This window comes from Argiope bruennichi, chromosome 2 (genome assembly GCF_947563725.1).
Source record: "Argiope bruennichi chromosome 2, qqArgBrue1.1, whole genome shotgun sequence".
In the NCBI taxonomy this organism is placed as follows: domain Eukaryota; kingdom Metazoa; phylum Arthropoda; class Arachnida; order Araneae; family Araneidae; genus Argiope; species Argiope bruennichi.
In genome coordinates this window covers 7,938,063-7,959,198 of record NC_079152.1, presented here as the reverse complement: position 1 = coordinate 7,959,198, position 21,136 = coordinate 7,938,063, and the positions used below count along the sequence as shown (strand labels likewise).

Below are 21,136 nucleotides of genomic sequence, written 5' to 3'. Positions count from 1 at the left end.
CCAAGGCTTAAACCAATCAGAGCACGTCGGTATCCTTTGCCATAGACTTAGTCTGTACAATTTGCGAACTCGTAAAATTCTCTAAGTTTCCAAGCGTAAAGTCGCAAACGATACCTTTCAAAATGCATCAATCATTTTTGGGGCATCTAGTATACACACACGTGTGTGTGTTTTTTCAGCTTGAGGAAGTTGGTGATATGGCGATATTTCAAAATCTTGACGTCGAAATTTTTGATGATTGCAATGCTTTCTCTTCGGAAACGAGAAAGCCGCCAGTGAAACATTCATCGACAGCCGCTGCCATTGAAACTGCACTTTTCTTTTCGGGAAGTGACAATATCTTCTTGGGCACTCCAGCTGCTCTTTCGGTCGTCGAGATGACTGGACAGCCAAGAATTTTTCTTCGTTCCACGAAAGGCAGCCATAAACCAAAAGAAATTAGGACAATAACACGGTTATTTGATTCCATTGACTGTTTTAATATCGGATTGCTAAATTCAATAAAAAAAGTCGTTTTTTTAATTAATTCCTATTAAAGCATTAAAAAAGTAGAATTTTAAAGTAGTGTTAAATGGAAAAAGTGGTATTAACTAATCAAAAATAGGTTTATGTTTATTCTATTGTGTTATTAAATTTTTTGTATAAGAAGTATAGAAAAGGTATTATAATCGTCAAAAAATTTAAACTCGAGATTTTGTAGAGTCTCCATGTTTTAGACATCTCTGAGTTCAAAAAATACATTTTCGGCACTCTGTCTTCCTGTTTGCGACAAGGATAACTCAAAAACGCTTTAACTAGACGGATGAAATTTAGTTGACAATCTTAGAGCCTGGTTTGTGGATTTGTAAGAGATTTTGAGCAAGAACCGAAGTATATCAGAAGAAATTTGTCCGGCCCGGTGTTCGAATATAAGTCAACACGTTAACTACAAAAAAAAAAAAGAAAAAGAAATCTAGATGAGTAAAATTTTTGGCTGTCTGTCGATCTGTACTTTCAGATGCTCGTAAACGCGATACGAAATGACTTAAATATATTAAATCTGGTGTGAGACGACAAGTGTGGCTCATGTGAAATGTTTTCAATCGGTTGGAGGGAAAAAAAAAAAAAAAAACCGAGGCTAAAGCACGAAACGAGCCTTTAGCAGAGCGTAAGTGAGAAAGTTTTGCCACTGACGCTTGTTTGTCTTCCATTTCTAATTCGTTACGATAACTATTGTGAAATCATAAAAGTCGACGTTTTCCAAATTCATTATCAGATGTTTCCACTCTTGGAATTAATATCCGGTTGAAATAATTGATTCATTAATAATCAAATATTGAAAAGATGAAAGTAGCGTATTACCGTCGAAAATATAGTAGAGCATGAAATTTAAAGAAATGCTTTCTCCTTAAAAGGACACGAAAAAAGTCAAGTGAAATAAAAGCGCGTTATAATGATATATGAAGTATAATAAATCAAGACAAAATTCCAATTGAAAGACACTTCGCGGGTATTTACTTTCAGTCTGTAGATTGGTATGCGCAATCATCTGCTCTGTAGGTTTGTAGAAATTTTAGTATATGGATGTTCATTTGTTGTGGCAGAGAAAGTTGAACACGAACTTTGTATGAAATCTGGTCAAACGTAATATCTATGGAAAAACTAATCTAAAGTTTAAAGAAAAATTCTGACAGAAATGGTTTGAATATTCCGAGTCTCCATCAGATATATGAGATAGTTAAAGATGGCAGGGATGGTATGGAAATATATGGTATCCGAAAGATTCAAGATTTCCATGAAAATCATATATTAACTAACCATTCAATAGTTGCTTGCAGGACTTGCATTCAGACTGCAGAGTTGGATATTTTTGCGAACCAAGTTTGGGGTATAACTGTTCTGTGCGGATCATTAAGAAATCCGATTTTCAGTTGCTGTACATCTTCACGAATGTACCGATAATGACAAAAACGTTTTATAAATAGAAGTTAAAAGAGTGCTTATATAATACTTAAAGAGTATTTATAAAATAAATACATAAACGATAATACACACGCATTTGTTAAAGAAGCATTGGGAGCTACGACTTTCTAACACTAGACACATGCATGGTAGTGTTGAAGAGCAATATCTGCCATGCTCATCGCTGCAGCTTTCAGTTTGAGTGTTAGACATCTGTTTCGATATTTTTGGATGACATCAATAAGAAAAGAAATTATTATGTGCAATATCTATATATGCTTTACTATTCAAAATTATGATTAAAGTTGCAAAGATTTCTGTCTGAACTGCATGCTTAGCAGAATATTATTTTCTTCGGAAAAAAAATTTCTCAAAAAAAAAAAAAAAAAAAGCTGTGTATATGATGCTGTTCACTTACGAAAACTCGGTGTTAAACGAAAATTTGATTTATATATATTTTTTTATCTCTTTATCAAATTTTCATCATTAATGCACATTCAGACCATTTACAATTTTATGATGCTCATTTTATTTTAGGAATAAATTAAAAAGTCTGTTTCCCAACTTTCAAATATTTATGCATACGAATGGTTTCTAATACTTTAATCTTAGAAGAAGCATTATTTTTTTTTACACTCTTCTCTTTTTAATTACTTCACGCTCGTAAAAATAAAATTTTCCAATTGATTTTTTTTATGTGTTAGACCTTTGATATTGGGTGTGTTTTAGATGCCTGCCCTCCATTTTAATACTTTCAGGATATAATTATATATTATTTGCTTCATTTTATTAAATTTGATTCTATAGCCAATTCATGAGGAAGGAGTGAAAATGGATGTCGGGATTCCACAATAATTATAGACTATTTTTATGTAATTATTTAAAAAAAAACTATTTTCAATTCACATAATTTACTTTAACTTGTTTTTATTAGTCCACTTTCTCAAACAATAAGAAAAATATAATAAAAAAAATATTACATTAAGTTTCTTTCTTTCATTTATTTAAGATTATAAACTTATTTAATATTTTCTGAATTTAACAATCACCAGTTAAATAAATTAGATGTTTATTCTATGCGAGTTGCGTCCTCTAGTGGAAAATTTCAAAAAAAATTTGATTTCAATATTTTACAGGTTTTCATAATTATTCTTTTGTCATCCTGAGACTAAAAGTACAGAATAATAGAATAAAAGAACCCTACGCATTCATAAAATAGTTAGTACACTTAAAATAATTTTTTATTAAAAACTTTAATTTTGAATTTTTAAGAATTTCAGTTTGAAATTAAAATTTTTCAAATCGTCATGTACGAGAAGTTACAATTCGTAATGAAATAATTTTTCAAAATCTTCGTGAACTTCACTCCTGTAACGTGAGGAGAAATATTATTTTTAACGTTTGAAATTCTACTCTCTGGCGATTGTCAACCTGTTCGGCTATTCCGGCGAAACCGTAATCCAGCGCACAAATAAGTCCGTTTAAAATGCGTGAAGGGCCGGAAAAGTTTCAGAGCTCGCACTCAGTGCTTTTTGCGAAGAATGCAAATCAAGCTCAAATGTTTACAGAGAGCTCATTTCGAATTCTAAGTCCTTTTATGCAAAGGACAAAGCTCTTTAAGCTCATTTGCGAGGGGAACGGAGCTTAGAGCTCTTATCCGGACTACTTTTAATAGCAGGAAGGAAGGCGAACGTTATTTATTAGAGAGATTTACTTTGGAAGGACGGGTTAGGAAGTTTGGAGTCACATTCTCTTCCCGCATGAGGAATATCACGCGGCGGAAGAAGGAATGACTTTTACGAAGAGAAGCGAATGGACGATGTAAAATGATATCTCTAGAAGAAGTAGCTTCTGCTACTGAGCTTATTGAAAATGGCTTATTCATTAGAGATATTTATTTTGAAAGGATGCGTTTGGTTTTAGTTTAGTTTAATTATATTAACGTTTCGTTTTAAAGTAATACTAGGGCTACTTTGGGACATATCTCGTAAGTTTGAACCGTGGTCAGGTGACGAGGACAACACCTGAGCTGGCACATCCCTCTCCAAACTTCCACGCGACCCCAGCGGGAGGATGTTTGGTCCCGATGGATTTAATGAGCCCCAGACCCTCTTATAAGATGGTTCTTCGACGGAATCGGGTCTCGAATTTGAAACTCCCGGTTCCGAAACTGGGACCTTGCCACCAGGTCAAATCGCCCCAGGATGGGTTTGGAAGTTAACAACGGGAGTAATAGGCTTAATCCTATCTGAAGAATGCTACACGGAAGTAATATTTTCAGTTAAAAAAAATGCTGGTCCGTTTTGGAGACCATTGTATTCTCCAAGATTATTTTTAGACTGTTAAATGATTCGCCTTGAATGCATTAAAATATTCCCCTTGTTATTTGATACGACTGAAAAACTTCAATTCAGTTGAATGAGTTTCCTGCAGTGTCCGAAGTGAAAGAGGAAGTGAAAATCTTGCTACGGAGTCAATGATTGGCAAAAGCACGCGATCGAGTGTTTTGGTGGATGTGTTAGAAGGACGTCTTCAGATTTTAAAACACTGCATCAAATGAATGATTCATCCAACTGAATAAAAATAGATAATTAGAAAGAAGGGCCAGCATTATAAAGATATAAAATGAATATCTTTAAAAATTTTTTTTTGAATTTTAAGATAATACAAAGACAATTTTTGTAAGATAATTGTAATGAAAAACATGAGTGAACCATCATTTTCATTGGCAAGTCATAGTGATCACTTATCTAGAGGTAATTAAGCTTATTTTTGCTCTCGATTAAATTTTCTGCATGAAATCTTTTTCTTAATTCCTCTTATGTCCTGTAACTTTTTGATGATGCGGCGAATACTCTCCAGAATATTTCTAGTTTTTCATTCATTTTTACTTGCATCAACATTTAAGCGTAGCGTTGAATTCATTGCAGCTGTAAAAAAGTGGAGTGAAGTAGTCTGAAATTCGTACAATGGTTTGTTATTTATTGTTTTACTGTTGCCATTCGGCAGTAAATAATAAGAACAATTTTTGTGTCGCGTATGTTAGCATTTTATATGTATAGATATCAAAATATGTATTCATGAATGAATCGATGAATTTAAAAAAAACAGTTTTCATAATCACATCGTTACTTGCCCACTAAAAAAGGTAGAAATTGTATTTTCTGCTTCAATCTTATTCATTTTCAATTCATTATTATAAGTATTGCATCATCTTGAAATATAAGTCTTTGTGAAATTTACGACCAGGTGAATGAACCACTGAGCATAGCGTGGAATAAAATTATAATTTATTCATCTAACAAAGGAATTTTGAAAATATAAGAATAACGTATTTCCATCGATGACACACAATTATACAAAATATCAATAATCGGAGCACTTCAGGAAATGAGCGAAAAGACGATTATAAAATTCCAAGCTTACAAACAGGAAGAGAATCGAATGACTTTGTTTTGCTTTTAAAGTGAAAACTTGAGAAAGATGAACAATCGATGCATTGCTGAGAAATTTAATGAAGAAATTTAGAGTATTATCAAGGCATAAATGTAATTCCGATGACGTCTTTTTGTTTTCAAGAAAAAGCAACTGTTTAGGGATTACCTTTGATTTTTATTGAGGATGAAATTGTAAGGATGATGCACATTCAAACATTCTAGGCCGGAATTCTAATACTCTCTACATTTTAAAATAAAATAAATACGGAAACTATGCATATATTTCAGAGCTGAGATTCAATAGGAAGGAATTTTAAAGAAAAATTACGAAAAATAAAAACAATTTGAATGCGTACTAGTCTAGGTAATGCTTAGGAATTTCATACAATGATAAGTACTAATTAGGCAAAGATAACGATCGGCCTTTATTTAAAAAAACTTACATTCTATTAGAATTGTTAATAAAAAGCCCCATTAAAAATCTTTTATTCAAAATACTGAAATGCAAGTTATACAACGCATCGGCGCTGTCATTAGCAATTTGTTTTGTTTAACATTTGGCATTGCAGAGAATGACGTGAAATATTAATCATTTCATATTTTGCCTAAAAATGCCTAGGTACCTGCTATAGAATACCAGATTCTAAATATTGCCAATAGTATGCATAATGCAAAAAGCAATATTTATAACAAAATATTGCTTTTTGAAATGCTGTTAAAGCTTCAAAGCTATCGATTTCCCATTAGAAATAATAAATTTTTAAAATTTGAAGGAATAAATTTCTGTCTCCCTTATTTTTTTTCGCATATTCTATAATAAAAGTGTTATACCAGAGATCGCTATGCATAGCATAGTTCCGAAATATTGAAGCAGTAAATTTAGCATTTTTACTGAATTTATCCTCTGATCCATGACGATTCATTCCTGCACGTGATTAATAATATTCGGAAATCAAATTCTGAAGTCTAAATGAACAAAATCGAAGTTTAAATGAACAAAAATTTCAATTTTAATACAAAACCAGTAGGAGTGCTCTCTCTTGCATAGTCTGTAATGAAAGTGTTATCTCTTCCTGAATCGTGAATCTTTGGCAAGGTAGAGAATACCTAGCATGGCATTGGTGTCATTTTTAACGAATCTATCAAATGATCTTCAGCGAGTTGTTTGGCGATTCATCCTTGGAATAGGGTTAATAACGATTGGAAGTCTAATTTGTGTCTTGGATATGTTTTTCCCAATCGATTGAAACAAAAATTTGACACAATGCCTATACTTAGAGTCGCAAAATCCAAAATGGATGTATTTGAATCCTTGTGTTTTTTTAGTTATTGCGTTTACATACTTTTGACAATACAGATTGGCATACGGTTCATCCCTCGTTGATTCGGCTCAACATTTGAAAAGTGTTCACACTGTTGATGATTCATTTGTGTATCCAATTTTATCCATCTAGCACTATGTTTTGCAGTTCGCGTGATAACTTTTATTCGAACAGCAGGACAGACAGGCGTTTTTCTGAGCTGAGTTTGCACAAAATTTGAATGAAATATACAAGTTTGGTTCAAAAACCCCGATATGAAATTTCCTTCGTCTGACTCAAAGTTTTATTGATTTACTTTTGTCACAGACAGAAAGACATAACGTCAAAAATATGTTGATAGAATTTAGGGACGTCTCGAACGTGGGGATGTTGGTTCCAAGAACCGAATTTTATCCATTCTATAGGGATGGCCCATTTATCCATTTTACAGGACATCAAATTTTCTTCTCCAAATCCCTATCAAACTTTGAGGCAAATATGACCGCCTCTTCATCTTTACTTTCAGAAACATGCAAAACGCGATAGTTAAAAAATGCAATGACTTTAATATATCAAATACGATATGAAAGTGTGTGTGTCTCCGTGTCGAATTTTTGTTTCATTCGGTTAGGAGAAACGTGTATAAAACAGACATTCGCATGCAAGGGATGAGTCTCCAGAAAACTAGCCAAAGATTACACAATAAGTTCAGTAAAGATACTCAATTCAAGCCAAAAATGAACATTTTGTAACTGTTATATGCCAATGCCAAGAAAACCGTTCTCTGGGATGATTGATACCTTTATTAAAGAGTATGCAAGAAACTTTTGAGGAGACCCCTCCGCTGGCTTAACATTGTGAACAAACACATTCATAATTCAGCCTGAAGAATTTCATCCCTGATCTTTATCGGTAACCGGGGTCTGCATGGACTCGAAATTCGTATTCTTATTGAATCATTAAGTTGTCCATAAAGAGCTCATTCGTTATGAAAATCGCTTTTGGCGTGAATAATTTCCTCGGCCGGCCATGACACTCCTAATGGCAGCGCGCCAGGGAACCGCAATACTCGAGCGCTCCTCCTCATCATAAAAATTTCTCGCGGGCCATCATTCCTATTTTGATGAGTCAGTTTTGAAGTCCCGCAGGTACCTTCGGATAATTAAAGTAATAGGTGGAAAAATTCATGGTCTGAATTAAATACGAACCAGCGGGGGCGTTCGTCCGAATAAATCGCTGTTCTTTTAATTTGATAAAATTCTGCCTTCTCTTAATAAAATCAACTCACTTAAGGATCAGAAATCATTTATGAAATATTTCCTCATCTTGACAGTTTAGTTATTTAATAGATATAGATAGCGATTTACTCACTCAATCCAATAAAGACAATAACTAATTCGTTGATGACGGCTGAAAGACATCTCCCCTTCCGTAGACGGATTAATCTCAAAGTATGATTGATATTTTTTTTTTTTTTTTGTGGTGACAAACCATGTGGGAAATCTCGTCAACTTAAGGTTACGTTTCTGAGTTAGCGTTTCCACTTGCAAGCGGAATAAAGGTGAAATACTCCCAAACTCTCAAAAAAATTATAGTTTTGGTGACAAGACAATCAGCCAAATTTCATTCTTTTATTCCCCCAAGTTTTAGAGTTATAAGCAAAGGTGGCTCGTTCTATAACAGGTCGGGAGCGACAATCCTCTCATATATTGTTGTAAAATCTTGCCTTTTTTGAAACGCTAAGATTTTACAGTAATGTGAGAGAGTATAATATGATTAATCTATGGAGAATAACATAATTCAGGTCTACAGATAAATCTTATTATTTTTTTAGAGTTCGACGGTTTATGAAAATGATAAAAGAATTGAAAAAAATGAAAACATTGAAAATGTGTCGCCATATAGGACATATTGTTTAGGTTGGGGCTACATGGCAATTTGTTCCCGAAAGCACCGAAACTTGTTCAGTGTGCTTCGCTAGCTGACATAATTAATTGGAAATCAAAAAGCTGATTTTCACCCTGAAAGAATACGGGGAACTGCTGACAGATAAGGATTTCTGCAGATCAGGTTTGGGGATGACACAACTGCTTCTTCTCATGAAGGTCAAATGCTCTCTCATGTAGCCCTACTCTCATTTGCTGCTTTAACATTTCAGCTCTGGTTTCTTATTTATCTGATAGAATAGCATATGTTTAGTATATATTCGTTTTCTTTAGGCAGGAATCATTCTTTGAAAATGGATGCGTTACTGAGTTTCATCAACATACAGCTGAGACCTGCAGAATAAAAACTCTGAAATACTCACAGGTAAAGTTTTCCTTAACTAGTATTTCATTTGTATTCGAAACAGAATTATTTTTGCAACGTCCCTCGTTATTATGTTCATAGACAGGCGTCTTTAAAAAAATAAGTTTTTCGGATCGAAAGAGTGCAGATTCGTCATTACATAAAGATCAAATCTCTCGAGGATTTTCCTTCTGGAAGTAAAGCCCCCATTTTAATGAGATGCAGTGAAAGCAACCCGCAGGTATGCTTGGATAATTAAAGTGCTCCCTGGAAAGATTTCATCGCCAACAAGTAACGTTGGGCACAACAGTAAGGCCAACTCAGCCGTCACACACAGATGCGGCTGCAATCGCGGAAAAAGAGCAGGGGTCGCCGGAAAGCGACGATCGATGGGTTTTCAAGCAAACAATGGCTGCTTTACTTTTTGTGTGTAGCACAGGATGTTGAAAGTTTGAAGCTCACAGAGTCGCAGAGTTTCGCGTCTGTCGATTACTAAAGCAAACGGAAGGAGCGGCGCACAGAGCTTATCGAAGCAGTTAAATGTCACGTTTTTTTTAGAAAGAGAAGGCTCCACAAACCAGTGGCATGCTTTAATATTTATGAAAGCAATACATTTTACTTTCTCGTATATAAGTTATTAAAAAATAATGGCACGTATCAAAAAAAAAAAAAAAAAATTCTAACTCGAGATTTGTAAGAATCTCTTCGTTTTAGACTTCTCTGAGTTTGAAAAACACATTATTGGAAAACTTCTGTCTATCTGTGACGAAGGTAGCTCAAAAATGCTTTGAGTAACTCGGAAGAAATTTGGTGTGTGACCATCACAACAAGCTTGAAGATTTTGTCAAATTTTGAGCAAAATCTATTCAGCGGAAGTTTGCTTGCTGTTCGAATAAAATTTAACGTGATACCTACAAAACAAAGAGAGCTAGATGGATGAAGCTCGATCTAAGAAATGAATGTAACTATAATGGAGGCACCTGTCAAATGTTGAGGCAAATGTAACCAGAAGTGAACCATCTGTACTTTCGGAAGTAAAAGCGATAACTGAAAAAGGCATTGTCTTATCGATTATCGAATTGAATATATTGAATGTGTGACGTGATTTTATGGCTACACATGTAGTTCTGTGTCGAGTTTCGGTTTCAATCGGATGGAAAAAGTACGCTCCTATAACACAAATTCGAATTTTCTAATACTATTAACTGCATGTCAGGGATTAAATACTAGTCAAGACTCACATAAAAGATTCAGCAAAAATACTACATTCGCGCCAAAGGTTAATATTTCTTTATTGTACGCTGTTGCTATGGAAGTCGTTCTCTGAAATAACACCGTCATTAGAGAAAATGCGAGAATGTTCCGAGGAGACCGTTCGTTAGTGCAATAAAAAAGTATTGTAATTCAGTGGCATGCGCATTGATTATAAAATCTACTGAAGACAGCAGTTATATTAATAGACCGCCTGTTAATACAATTGCAGATTATTATATTAATAGGCTGGACACTGCTTATTATTTGTGACATATTAAGGTGGAAACTGACGTTCGGATGCAGAGCTCCCGCTTGTGGTGTTGCTCACTAAAAAGAATTAGAAAATTAATATTTGATCAAAATTTTTACTGAATGATTTCCGACATACGACAGCAAAAAATTGTTTTTTCACCACTTTAAAATTAAAAAAAATTTTGGGCTCTCAGTTGTACCGTAATTTCTTCCAAACATTCAAAATTAATTTTAAACTTAATCTGTAGCAATGATTTTAATAGCTGTAATGGAATTTAAACTTATTTACTGTTGCATCAAATCTTACTCTGACGTTACTTTTTCTATTTTATTTGTTGTATTAAAACAAATTTCTCTACTTTGAACAAAACAGAAGTTTAACTTTCAACTTTAAAAGCCTGCTAATAATTTTAGGTGAGTGTTGCTGCGCACAAAATGTAGCGGCAGCAGACGAATGGAGTTAAGAAAAGCTTTGTCTTACTATAACAGTTTTTAAGTATACAAAGAAAAAGGGTTGTAATTGTCAAAAAGCTATGTTCCAGACCCCTAAGAGTAGGAAAATTTCAATTTGGTATGATATCTGTCAACGAAAAAGAAATGTAACAAGCTGCGGAGACGAAATTTGGTACGCAGCCTTTTCACCAAATTAAGATTACTATAGAATTTTGCGCTGAATCCATCGATGGGAGGTCTGTCAGTTCATCAGTCTGTGTCTATATGAAGATGAAAAAAAAAAATCGCGTATAATTAGACGGATAAACTGGAAATCAATCATAAGGATCCATCATTAGCTTTGATTAACAACCTGTTTTTCCAGGTTATTGACTTTTTAGGCTGTTAAATAATTCATTCATTTTTAAAATTGAGCTTCTTATTTTCTATGATTAAAAGACACGAATTCAGTTGAATCCATTCACGGCAAATTAGAGATTACGAAATAAAAGGGGAATTTATTAGAATTATGAGGATTGAAGAGAATGGGAAAGAATGCAACTGATGAGGTGTATGAAATGAAGTGTCACATGTGCTCATAGGGATGAATCTTTGATTAAATCTTTTATTTTAGAGTTTTCAAGAAAGTTTCGGAGAGACCACTTCTACCATCTCACTTTAATTTCTTTAAAATTTTTTTTTAGAATTTTTATTTTTGTTGAAAAGGAAAAAAGGTTGCTTTACTGCCATTTTTGTTTTTAACAGAATTTCATTTAAAAAATGGCAAATTTATTCTTAAGACAACTTTAAATACCATATTATATTTTAAAAAAAATTGAAGTCTAAATAAAGTGGGAAGGAATAGACAAACTTTCATCGTCCTGTAATTAAAGTGGGAGAATTTTTATAAGAAAAATGTCATTTATTGTTCTTTTAAGAGCAAAATTACTTCTTCCGATTTTACTATAAACACACACACACACACACACACACACACACACACACACACACACACACACACACACACACACACACACACACACACACACACACACACACACACACACACACACACACACACACACACACACACACACACACACACACACACACACAATAAATCCACTAGTTCCAATAAAACAATGACATCCTAAACAGTTATCATATAGTATAATACATAGAATTTTAAGAGAAAATAATATCAGAATGACGAAAGAATGAGCTACCATTTTCCCCTCTGCAAACTTAACATTCTATGCAATCAGGAAGTTTATGTATGAGACTACTTTTCATACGCTATAATCTATTACGTTTTAAAGAGAAGTGAAAAAAAGGAATGAAAATGGAAGAAAGCCTCCATTTGTCATTTTTTATGACTGAAGTGAAAGAGTTTTCAAAAATAAAACTGACATTGATTGTCCTTTTAAGAGAAAAAATACTGCACACGATTCTTTCTTAAAAACCCAAATAATGGCGAAAGAAAAAAAAAAGTTGTTCAAGTAAGTTTCACACCTTTCCTTTTTACAAATAACGAATACTTCGAAATCTTCTTTAAATCAAAACAAAACTCCAAAAACATCTCCTTTCATATTAGAGGAGAACCTTGGTGTAGTGTGCAAAGAATGAAATAAGTTTGATAGGTTTTAAAAATGCCAAGCAGTTCATTTGAACAAAAGAACTATAAGAAAAATGGACATTGTTCACCAAAACATCTCAAGACAAAGCGAAGAATATTCATAATTAAATGATCGGAATGCGGCGCTACTTTTTTTTATTGTATTTTTTTCTGAAACTATTTTCGTTTTGTTCAGAGTATTTAGAGTGAGGAAAATAAGATTATAAATTGTTTACAGTCCTGAAAATTGATTCAATCCGAATGCATCTCGATATGTATTTTGAATTCTGGGTTTGGTGGTAACAGAGCTCCCAGTAAAAAAATTGAACTGATATAGAAAATCTCGCAATATAATAATAATAAAAAAAATTAATATAAGAAAATGATCATGTGCAACTTTTTGCTTTAAAAGCAAAAATTTTGTAGACAAAATATTGGAAGTGCTAAGACGTCCAAATTCGGCGCAGAGCTTCAATGAATAGACGAGAGGAGAGATTCTCAAAACAGCCGAGAGAGTGCTCTCCACACTTCAGCTCTTCTGAAAACCAAACTGACGAAATTGTGCCTGACTTTGAACAGGATCACTCCGAAGAGACGGTCACTCGGAAAGAGAAGAGGCTGAATGGAGCGCATGCAGGGTGGTTATGATTAAACTTCCCCTGTCAACAACATCCTACAACGCAAACGAGTGAACGGATTGCAACGAAATTTGGTATATAGACTATACACGAGACGCACTTAAGGTATTTAGGGAAAAAAAAAAGATTTCGAAATGTTCACCAAAGGGCCCATTTTCCGGAAAAACATTAAATTTAACACAGTGAACGACAACAATGGAACTGAGATACAATTTTAGCATTCGTTGGCTAATTTCTGATCACCTTGTCATCGAACCATATTTATTAAATTAAGGAAATCTAACAGTACACGGTTCGAGAGAGAAAAACAGTCCAGTTTGCAGAAACAAGAACAGATTAGGATGGAATGGCGCAAGACGAGCAGTTGTCAATCGTGTCCAGGACGATGTAGGGAAAGGTGCTCCGCGTGACCATCCTTATTCTCCTGCAGAATTTCAAGTCGATGTGCAGTGTGTTCTGCAGCAAATCGGTTGTGATGCTTCGCACATGAAGCGTCGTGGAGTTTCCCGCTTTTACCGATTCGTCATTTCATTACTCATAATTCTGGTTCTGCGTTGTTAATATTGTTTCTGTATTCCGTTTTGGTTATTTATTGTGTTAAATGTAATGTTTTATTTTGGGAAATGCGCCCTCTGGTGTACATTTTGGAACTAATTTTTTTCACCCGAAATTTCGTGAGCGCATCTCGTGTATACTCTATATACCAAATTTCGTTGCAATCCGTTCACTCGTTTGCGTTGTAGGATGTTGTTGACAGGGGAAGTTTCATTATAAACACCCTGTATATTTTATTGCTATTATAGGGGAAGTATATATTTATTGTTAGAATTGTAGAACTGCCTCACCTTTCAGAGCCAATCAAAGGAAAAGACACCCGAAATCCATATTCAGTTTTTTTTCAATGTACTATGAAATGTTCACAAAAGCGCCTCATCGTGTCACCAGAAAGTCGAAGAGATATCACTTATTTTGCAATTGTCTCTCTGTTTGCTTTTGCAATTGCGAGATTAAAGTAGGTGAAATGAAGTAAATTCCTTTACAAACTCTTGTTTTTGTTTTTGTAGAGGCACAAAATGCTAGAAATCGCTGACTGATTTCAAAATCTATAATTTGATATTAAGATCAACGTATATCGAATGGATTGATCAATGATTCCAAGTTTAAACTTTTTTTTCTGAATTCATGAAATAATTGCGTTAACTGAAAGGGCGAAATATTTGAATCAATGTGTTTGCGTTTCACAATTTATTATTTCGAACAATAAGGTCAATACAGATTGAGATTGTTCTTCCATATCCCTTTTGTTCTTTCGTATTTATGATAGTTTAATGTATCTTCAGTTTTTTAAAATTATCACTAACTACTAGGAACGATCATAATTTAAATATAAGTGTTTAGAGCACAATTACAGAGAAATGAAAAAACACAATTCCAAATAGAAAACGTATTACCACGGTCATTTTTTTCAAGCTCCGATTGGCAAAAAAAAAAAAAAAAAAAAAAAAAAAAGGCAAAATAAATTTAGTGCCAAAATTTATATAGAAGCATGGTTACTTTTCGATTTAATCGTCGTAACGAGTCAGACATTTGTCACGGCTCAAATTACTTTTCGACTTAATGGAAAATGCTTACTTTAAATAAATGTTTTAATCATGGCAATTAATCAATTTTTTAATCATAACATGATTAAATCAATGTTTTAATCATGGCAATGGTCACATTTTGACTTAATCGCCGTAAAGAGGCAGGCATTTGTCATGGCACAGGTTACTTTTCGACTTAATAGTAAATAGTTGCTTTTAATCAATGTTTTAATCATGGCACTTTTCGAGTCCAGTAAGAGTCGTTGTAAAGAGTGCGGCATTTGCCGTGGCTCAGGCGGATCAGATTTTCAATCTCCTCCTCGAAGAACAGACCCGCCAGTCGTATGGATGTGCCTTTATGCTCCTTTGGAGGGGGAATACTTAAGAATCTGATGACAACATTCCTTGGAGAGGAGAATGGAAACCTGATTCACTGACAAGATAAATGCCTGAGTCTTCAAGACAATGATGTCGAAAAGTAAATTTGTTCGTACATGACTTTTGGCAACAAATTCATTTTGTCTTAAATTTATGGTCCGTATTTAGATGGCGAGAAAATTGCTATATAAATGAAAAGAACACAGTTTGTTCATATATTTTCCCATCTGAAGCAACAATAGCATTTCAGGTTGAATTTGAGCAGTTAAAGGGGCATTGAAACACATTAAAAGGAATGTTTGGTGTGTTTTCTCCTTTTTACCTGCCAACAAGCAGCAGACAGATACAGAAAAATGATGTGCGTCATTTTATAACTGGGATTTGGTATTTAAATATATTCTTGCGAATGCCAGTGTTTTTGATTCATTCAAGTTTGTGACTATAATGTAAAACATGAATTTTTAAATACAAAGATTTATTTATTTCTCATATAATAAGTTTTTAAGAAAGGAATATGTTAAAAAAATAGATAAATGAAAAAAAATGAATGAAAAAACGAAAATTTGTTCATTTTTTAAAATTCTTTAAAAAAATATTACAAGCACAAATAAATATTTAAATATTGGGAACAATTTTTTTTTATTTGAAAAGTCAATGAAATAAGGAGAAATTGTAACCATTTGTGATTCCTTCATGTTCCATCAGCAGATGGGCTCATTTTCACTCTTTTGCCAAGATTCTGTTTAAATATGTTTCTGAAAAATGCCGTCTTCCTAACAGAGATACTTACTTCCCCGCTCGTATTCGAAGAAAATATGGCGTGATACTTAACTGTAATATAATGGCTGAGTGCCCATAAGGTATCACCGAGGGCGCCACAAATAGGGGAGGATTAGGAATTGGCGTGCGTTCGTTTTTCTGGAAGATGTAAAAATTGCGGTTACTGAAGACGTGAATGTCGCCACTGGCGGCCGCAAAGCCCGAAGCCAGACCTTTCGGGTAACTGCAGCAGGGCGAGTCTATTCTTTGCAGGGTTGCTCAACTGAGCGACGAAGAAGAGTGCACTCACCAGGGGATCTGATTTGAGTTTCTTCATATGCGGTATACTCCTCTTGTTTCTGGAATGTGGCATCGCTCTGTGGACGAAGTGGAAGAACTGATCGGAGCCCAGCACCTGCAAAAGAGAAACGAAAGGGATCAGAATTTGCAAGCATTTAAAAAAAGGCGACCACAACTATGCACTTGTACTTTTACGTTACGATGGTTGCAAAGCATTTTGTTTACATTATTGGCAGTGGGTCGCTGGCTATTGAGCCACAAAATAGAAATCTATCATTTAGGCAGATATCTTGGTTGGATATTTTACGTTCACCTTTTCTTAGACTAAACTCAACTACAGCATATTATGTGATTTTTTAGAGAAGTAGAAAAAAAACTAGATAATAATTTAACCCATTCGAAATGGAGCATTTTTGGAAACCATTCACAGAATCCGAAATTATCTTTTGATACTCGGTGTGCTACTCGCTTGGAAATTCTCTGCGATCCCTCTCAAATGGTTAATCCCTTAATTGTCCCGTGCGCATCGATATTCGATGTCAGTCCGAAATACAATCTGACATTAAAACGATGAAACCTGAAATACGATACAAAAATGGCAGAAAATTCACTCCCTAAATATTAAATGGATTCTTAAATGAATCAGTTCTCATACTATCTCATTAAATAAGGAACTTCATTGTCTCACCTGTGATTCACACCGACTACCTACCTACATCCTACGGAATACTGTATCTCATTAGATGACCCCTTCTCTACTGTCGTTAAGGGGTAGAAAAGAAGGAGCCATCTAATTAGATGAGTGGTCCGAATATTAGGCTTCAATCGTGGCATTGAACGCGTTTTCCGCTCTTTTCGGGTCTGAAATATTGGCGGCAGAATCGAATTTTGTGTGCATAACTCATCGCGTTATCGTATTCACACTCACAAAAGTAAACAGTTAGATTTCTCATCGATAGATATCATCCAAGACTGGACACTTTTTTGGTGTGGTAATGAATTACAAAATTTGTATACATGGTAAACAAGCAAAAAAAAAAAAAAAGAATGCAATTAGGGAAAAATTGATCTTGGGAAATCGAAGAATGTCAACGACATAAACCTCAACAGTCTGAAAAAATATTTTTGGAACTTTATCGGTCTGTACTAATAAACTCGATAGTTCAAATATGATGTGCCTTTGAGGAATGAAATGTGAGGCAACCACCAGTCTGTCAGTGCGTATGTAAGTGTATACGTCAATACTATTTATTCAAGCACACAATGAAGCTATTTAGACAACATTTAGCCCATAATTCATATTTTAACAAATTGTAAAAATATGAAAATTTTTGGATCAAGGGTAGGAAAGGGTAGTCAGAAGAATGGAAATTATCTAAACTATGCAGGGTGATTCAAAACTTATAATTCAAGTTTTGTGGGGAGCTAGGGAATATCTCAGAAAATCGATTTCACGCAAGAAAGTGTGTCCTAAAACTTCATCTGCATGGACAAAACAGACAAGTGAAGGGAACAGTAAAGTTAAGTGGTAACGAATGTGACCTTTATTACAACAAGCTAAAATACATTCGTTACCAGTAGGTGCTCAAAATTATGATAATTTACACGAACACGGGATTCACAGCGCCGTTGCATATACCACCGAACATTTTCAAAAATTTCTGGCATATCAAGAATAATGCCTGTGGCATATTCGCCGAGATATATGGTATTGACGGAGTTCTAGACCATAGCATAATTGTTGCTCGTGGTTACCTGAACCGAACATTCGGAGCTCAATGGATCGACAGAGATGGACAGATAGCTATTCACCTGATATAGCACCCATGCTTTTCTTTTTGTGGTTGGGCTATGAAAGACCATGTGTACAAGAACCCCGTCGACAGTGAAATGGACCTTTTTGCACGAATAGTGGTCGCCGCAGGCATTATCCGTGATATGCCAGGCGTGTTTGTGAATGTTCAGTGGTTGACGTTCCGGGGCTTTCGTGTAAATGATCTCCATTTTGAGCACCTACTGGGTTATCATGTTGGAATGAAGATCATTTTCGTTATCACTTCACTGTACTGTTTCCTTGCATTCACTTCACTTGTCCATTTTGTTCATGTAGATGACGTTTGCGTCCAATGTGAAATCAGTTTCCTGTCCTATTCTCTAGCACCTCACGAAATTTGAACGATAAGTTCGAATCTTCCTGCAAATGGAGCCCAAAAACCCCAGAATTTGAGGGGAGAATATTCCAGCTGGCTTCCTAAGGTGAATTTATTTTCTTGTTGGAAACCCTAGAAATGCGAATTAGGATATTTTCATAATAAGAATGTGTTTCAAAGACCTCTTATCTGAAACATCCTATCACAATAGTACTTTTGGCTCGAATAGTGCGTCTTACCTTCGCCGGGCTCGAGGGCATCAGCAGTTGCATTCCTGTCTCGCAATTTACCGAAAAAAAATGTAACCTAAAAAAAAGGGCCATGCAAAATAATAATACGCCCCATTTAAAGTCTTCTGCATAGTTAAATCTAACTTGAAGAGAAAATTGCCCTCTCTTCTGTAACTATGTGGCGTGAGCGTGATGATTGGCGCACACCAATAGGAAGCATCTTCCAAAATTTCTCGAACAAGAGAGTCAAGAATTTTCAATGGCGGAGGCAGCTGACGCACACTGAATGTTTCATGAGCGATTTCTCACTCGGTATGCGCCTTGAAAAGGTTTCCGAAATGAAATTCCATTCGAAAGATACGCGAAGAAATCGCTATTCCACACAAGAAACTGCCATTTTAACAGAAATTCGCATGTAGCAAATATTAGTTTTTCAATAAAAAGTTGAATATAGTCATTGAAGTTAGTCATTGAATTATAAATAATTGTTATTAAGATTATGGAATCATGCAATCAGTATTGTTCGCTGCATCTCTAAAAGATGGCACCACTTACAACAAAAAATTTATTGAAATAAAATTCGTTTAAGTAAAACTAATCACTGTATAAATATTAAAATTGTATATTGCCGTCGCAAGTATACAACATTTGGAAATTGTATCACATTTAGAATGAATGGGAAAAATATATACCAAAATTCTACTTATATGAACATGAAACAAGACAGATTACATAAAAGTGTGTAAAGAGGACAAAAAAAAATTATAGATAATGACTGTATTAAAAATGGAAATTTTTGATAAAATTTTTGACGAAGATGAATCTGATAGAAACCTGTCCACTGGTCGCGAATCTGTGAACATTTCAACCCCAACATGAGACAAATAATTCGAATTTGATATAAAATTTTATCTTGTGCAGGCCTGTTAGAGTGTGCATCAGATAAGGACAGACGAAGGGTTGATTCCTAAGTGAGGTGATCGGTGAAAAATCCGATGAGACAAGCGAACGGAAATCTGTCCCGACTTGGCAGATGTAAATTTTTCATTTAATCGACAAAATGGAACGCGAAGATGAAGATAAATACAAACGCGTCCCGAGTTGTGAATATGAGATAAAGTTGAAAGGGGGGGGGGGGGTCGCCAACCAATGCAATTTCATGTCGACATGCGAAACAGATTAATCCTGAAGAAAAAAAATTGTTATAAGTTTCAACTTCGACATAACCTGAACTCAGAAAGAAAATTTTGACTTCCTTCTGAAGACCGTGAAAAACCGCTCCTTGATAAATATCAAGAAGCACCCAGAGAACAAAGATAAAAATATGGATTCCTGGCTAATCACAAACAACTTCTCTGAACCGTCCGAAGGCACACGGAAAAATCTGAATGACCGGACATCGTGACAGCATCGGCCAGAACTGAGGAGGAATCCTAATTATTATCATTGACCACGGTGGAACTCTTCCAGTAAGTGGCACGTCTCTACATCAGCAGGGAGTAATCGACCCTGCACCATTTCTGTATCCACCAGGGCGGCGAGAACTAACCACAATTCCGAAAGCTTCCAATTCCCTTATCTGAGATGCCCCCTTCCAGGGGAAATGGATGGCTAATACAGTGATTCCTGTTCAGAATAATATATACCTTGCTAGCAATATTGGAGGGCCGAGTCACCTATAATTCAAAGGCGAGACGTACAATTTCCTCGTGGGTGTATATCTTCCGTGGCCATTGAAAATGTATTGTCAGTTTCTAACTTCTTGTTGCCGTGATGACGATCATTCACCTGAATGCTTTAGAAGGGCAGCAGTTACTTTAATATAAATACAAAAATATATAAAAAATACAAACAATAATTATCAAAAATAATATACTATCTCGAGACTTTCATTCACTCTCTCGTTATAAATTTCCTAGAGCCCGAAAAACAAATTCACGTGTGTCTGTCTATCTATATAGACGGTAATTCAAAAACACAAAGAGCTAGACAGATGAATTTTCGTAAATGGTATTCACAACAAAGCTTCAGATGTCTGTCAAACTCCTTTAGTCGGCATTAAATTAAAAAGAAATCTGTTTGGATTGATCTCCTTCATGTCTTTTTAAAGAGTTTCAATGCTGTCATTCAAAAACGCAAATATTAGATCAATGAAGTTGTTCGGAAGATCTAAATTTCAGAAGTTGTCGTTTCTGCTTTCAAAGAATGGTTCTTTTATTTCAAATATTACAAAACGTTTTCTCTAGAAACTTCAAATTCGCCCGAAATCTTTATCTTTTATCTGCGACAACAACAAAATAACACCAAGCAAAAGAGGGGTGGTGGTGAAATGATTCCCATCGTCTGCTGACACAAAGCGATTAAAATAAAATAAAAAAAAAACATTAATGGTTTTCACAACTTTTCCTTTGTAAGGGGGAGGCTGGATGCTTGGAGAGAAATCGGTTCAGCTATTCATTCACTCGGAAGTGGTCTCGTGCCATTGTTGCAAGAAAGAAAGGAATTGTGTTCTGTTCCATTCACTTGCTACATTAGCTTTTTACCTTCTGGCGCAAACCGTACAAAGCAGCATTCTCA

The 21,136-nt window shown here is 34.8% G+C and overlaps 1 protein-coding gene across 1 annotated transcript in view; it reads right to left on the bottom strand.

The window, feature by feature from the left end:
* LOC129956628 (neuroendocrine convertase 2-like) overlaps positions 1-21,136 on the bottom strand; it is a 316,381-nt gene that overhangs the window by 41,023 nt on the left and 254,222 nt on the right. Inside the window, exon 2 of the mRNA XM_056068563.1 lies at positions 16,190-16,294. Within this exon, the coding sequence (XP_055924538.1) occupies positions 16,190-16,294 (105 nt within the window). The remainder of the gene's footprint in view (positions 1-16,189; positions 16,295-21,136) is intronic.